The 3,712-nt window shown below is 55.1% G+C and overlaps 1 protein-coding gene across 1 annotated transcript; it reads right to left on the bottom strand.

The window, feature by feature from the left end:
- Positions 1-1,463: 1,463 nt before the first annotated feature.
- LOC126994828 (uncharacterized) lies at positions 1,464-3,389 on the bottom strand. The gene has a single exon (XM_050854102.1). The coding sequence runs from the start codon at positions 3,084-3,086 to the stop codon at positions 1,464-1,466; it is 1,623 nt and encodes a 540-aa protein (XP_050710059.1). The 5' UTR covers positions 3,087-3,389.
- Positions 3,390-3,712: the final 323 nt, after the last annotated feature.

The following is a 3,712-nucleotide window of genomic DNA, read 5'->3' as shown; positions in this document are numbered from 1 at the left end:
TGGGTACAATGATACTGGAAGTCCACGCTGGAGGCACGTGTCCTCTAAGAAAGCAGAGATTGTAGAGGCGAAGAAGAGGGTTGCCAGGGACCTGCTGGAGAAGACGCAGAACAGCGTATGTGATGCCATCCTCCCCCGGGGCTGTTGACTTGCCTTTCAGGAGGGCACGCCGGAGCTCATCGTCGGTGATTGGAACATCATCATCTTCATCTGTGCGCAACAGTGCATCCATCAGGCGTAGGGAACGAAGGCAGGCTCCAGTGGCGAGCGTCCCGAACAGGCGCAGGGAGGCTGGTGGTTCTTGACTGTTCGGACCAAGCTTCATTAAGGGACCGAGCATACTCAGCTGGGGAGTGGTGGAGAGCAGTGGGGGCTTTCTTCTTGACGAGCTTATTGATGAGGTGCCACATGGAACCCACGCTAGTGAGGTGATTTAAGCTGCTGGTGAGTGACTGCCATGAATCTCGCTGAACACACTGTTGTAAGGCCACAAAGTCGTCTCTGGAGCGCTGGTACTGATAAAGATGGTCGGGAGTTGGGTGTCTTTGAAAGGCAAGGCCATCCTGCACTGCCTTCTGTTCAGCCTGAAGTAATCGATCATTGAACGTCTTGGTGGCAACTCGGGGGCGGCTTTTAATGTGTGGTCTGGTGACATACTGGCTGTAGAAGTCATGCGTTGACCGTACAAGGGAAGAGTAGAGTTCATCAGGGGAGGCAAAGTTGAAGGTAGGAAGCAGGGCGGTCACGTAAGATATGTAAGTGGGACAGTATTTAGGGGGAATGGTGACGCGGGTACGAGTGTGTGGGACAGGTAGTGTGGACGGCAGTGAATAGTGAAATCTGAGGGCAACATGGTCTGAGAAAAGCACAGGGACAGATGAACACTTGACATGGGACGCCACAAGACCGGATGTGATGATGTAATCCAAGGTTCCCCGTGTGAGTGGGTGGCCCCGCCAGTGTCCCAGCGGCTGAGTCGGTGTCTTCTGATGTAGTTGAGAAGGCGGGGCCCATTTCGATTCGGGACTGGGGAGGCGTCACCAAGGTCAGGGTGACGGGCATTAAAGTCGCCCATGTATATCATGCCGTGAGGCGATGGAGGCGGCAGGTCATCCAATAGTATAATTCCTGGGGAGTACACATTACACAGGCGAAGCTTGCCACTCCCATAAGTTATTTCCAGCAGTTGGTATGTCATGTCCGCACCCGCTGATGTTCGTATGAGTTTATGAGTGACAGAAGCGTGAACGTAGCTGATGAGTCCATTCCTTACCGGGTGGACATAGGGCACGTAACCAGTAAGCGGGGGAGCATTTCTATCACCCAGCAGAGGACCAACAAACGCTTCCTGAATAAAGATGACCGATGGATGATGTTGGTATACATAACCCTTCAGAGTAGCGAGCCTTGCCACGTTCCTGATGCCACGCGCATTCCAAGAGATGATTTCGAGATCCATTGTTCTATTGAGGTCTACTCTTAGGATGTCGGGAACCATGTATGGTGGGGGTGGTCAGGCGTGCCGCAGAGCGCTGTGCTCCACGTGAAGGAGGAGGAGGCTGCGCCTTCTCATCGGTCAGTCTCTCTACGGTATCAACGAGTGTGCCGACCCTCTCGGTGAGGGAGGTGACGTTGGCGATCAGGCTCGTGTGGGCATCAACAAGTGTGTCGAGCTTGGCTTCTGCGGCGGTGAATTTAGTTGCCAGTTCATCCAGTCGAGACTCGAGGGAATCAATCCGCGCTGTTACGCTGTTAACTTTCGATGTAAGGGAGGACACGGCGTCACGAAGGGCAGCAACTTGGGCATGGTGTGCGGTCGAGGCTGAGGCGCTTGTAGCAGCAGCGGGAGCAGAGCGGACCAACGGTGGCGGGGGAGCGGGAGGGGAGGCAGGGCTGACTCGGCGCTTCGCACATCCATGCCACACATTCACCCCCTTTTCATGGCACCGAGGACATTCCCAGTGAGCGGTGTCGGGCACGGACTGCATGGGTGACTCATTGGTGGCTGATGACGCAGAAGAGGGTGGCGGCGGGGGGGCACTGTGAGAGCAGGTGCGCGTATCGTGGGCTTGAGCACACCAAGCACATTTCTTGGATGAAGAGCAGTAGCGGGAGATATGGCCAATCCCCCAGCATCTGTAACACGTTGGTTTATCATTTTCCAGTCTGCGAAGCTCACAGGCAGGAAGGAAGGGTAAAAAACTGAACTCAACGGAGGACGGAGGAGGGGAAGGCAGACTCCAGGTGGCCACGATACGGTTGATGGGCTCCCCATTTACATGGAATCGTCGAGTAGAATGGACTCCGATCAGTTCCTTGGCCAGCGATGGTGCGACTCCAACCGGATACCTTGTGACAAGGTAGCTAGGATATTTCCTTGGCCTTTCAGGGGAGTCCTGCATGTCAAGCTTTAGGGACAGAAACTCTCCAGCCACGACTCGCCCTATGATGTCCTCGCGCTTCCTTGAGATGTAGACGAAGCGCGACGTCACAGCAGACATTTTCACCTCAGCCAGACAACGATCTAACTGGAAGACTTTGTTGAGTTCTGACAACCACCGTAGTTTCGTTTCCACCGACGGGTTGCCTGGGAAAACGAGCTTTGCATAGTCTGCTCGCGGCGCAAACGCTGGTTGGACAGGGGCAGGTGTACTGGGAGGTGGTGGCGGCAGGGAAGAAGGGGTTAAGGGGCCAAGGGATGGGTGTGGCGGGCCCTTAGCAGGGGGGAGTGCAGCGGCCGCCTCGCGCGTGTCAGAAGGGGATGGTTGACCTGCAGGCGATAGTAAGGTAGGTGACTGATGCGCAGGGTGCATCTCGTTGTGTTTCAGAGTCTTGAGGGCTGGGGGGTTCAGTGAGTCGGTACTGGTGTCGGACGAGGAGTCGACACGGCGCTTATTGGCGACGGCAGTAAGAGGGGCGTGAGATTGGCTCGGGCTCGTGGGGGTGGATGACGTAGCGGCAGCCTGATGGTGGTCTAAGGGTGGCCAGTGACGTTCGGCGTTGACATGGGCCATACTCTCGTCGTCGTCACTGAGAGCAAGGTCCATTTCTAGCTGGGTCAGCGTCGCAGGTCCCGTATACTCCATGGTGGGGCGTGGGTAGCGACGTCACCAGCAATGAGGCAGGGACAGCGTTGCCATGACGACGTGACGTCACACTACCCTTACTGCGCATGCGCAGTGGCCAAAGGACCGGCCAGGAGGGGCCTAGGACTTAGCGTGTGAAATATAGGCCAATCTACAGGCTATGTCCAGACCCACTACATCCAACAACGTAACGTACAAGCTCTCTGGGTCCTACTGGAGTTCTGGGCTTGAGCTTGGCAGGGGCAGGGCACCAGGTCCTCCAGAAAAGGCACAAAAAGCAGGAGAAGGCACAGAGGCTCGTAAACAAAAGCCCTCTGAGAGAGAGAGAGAGAGAGAGAGAGAGAGAGAGAGAGAGTGAGTGAGTGAGTGAGTGAGTGAGTGAGTTAATCTAATGCACAAGGTTGCTGGAGGGGAGACTGTTAATTTAAGGTAACGTTTTATTATCAAGGGTCCAGTTATCTGTCTCGGTCTTTGTCGTTGCTTCATATGGTATCTGAATCTGGATAATAATGCGCAGGGCACCTGTATAGGTGCATAACACGCATATTTGTTGGCTGTTGAGGGGCCGGGGTAGCCGAGTGTGCAGGGGAGGGAAGTGAATCAAGTGTAATTGTTAGTATTGGTGT

Source organism: Eriocheir sinensis, unplaced genomic scaffold (genome assembly GCF_024679095.1).
Source record: "Eriocheir sinensis breed Jianghai 21 unplaced genomic scaffold, ASM2467909v1 Scaffold889, whole genome shotgun sequence".
Lineage (NCBI taxonomy): Eukaryota > Metazoa > Arthropoda > Malacostraca > Decapoda > Varunidae > Eriocheir > Eriocheir sinensis.
The sequence above is the reverse complement of the archived record's forward strand: the minus strand, read 5'-3'. Positions and strand labels throughout refer to the sequence as shown.

Coding starts and splice junctions, on each gene's coding strand:
- LOC126994828 (XM_050854102.1), bottom strand. CDS start 3,086: ATGGAGTATACGGGACCTGCGACGCTGACCCAGCTAGAAATGGACCTT.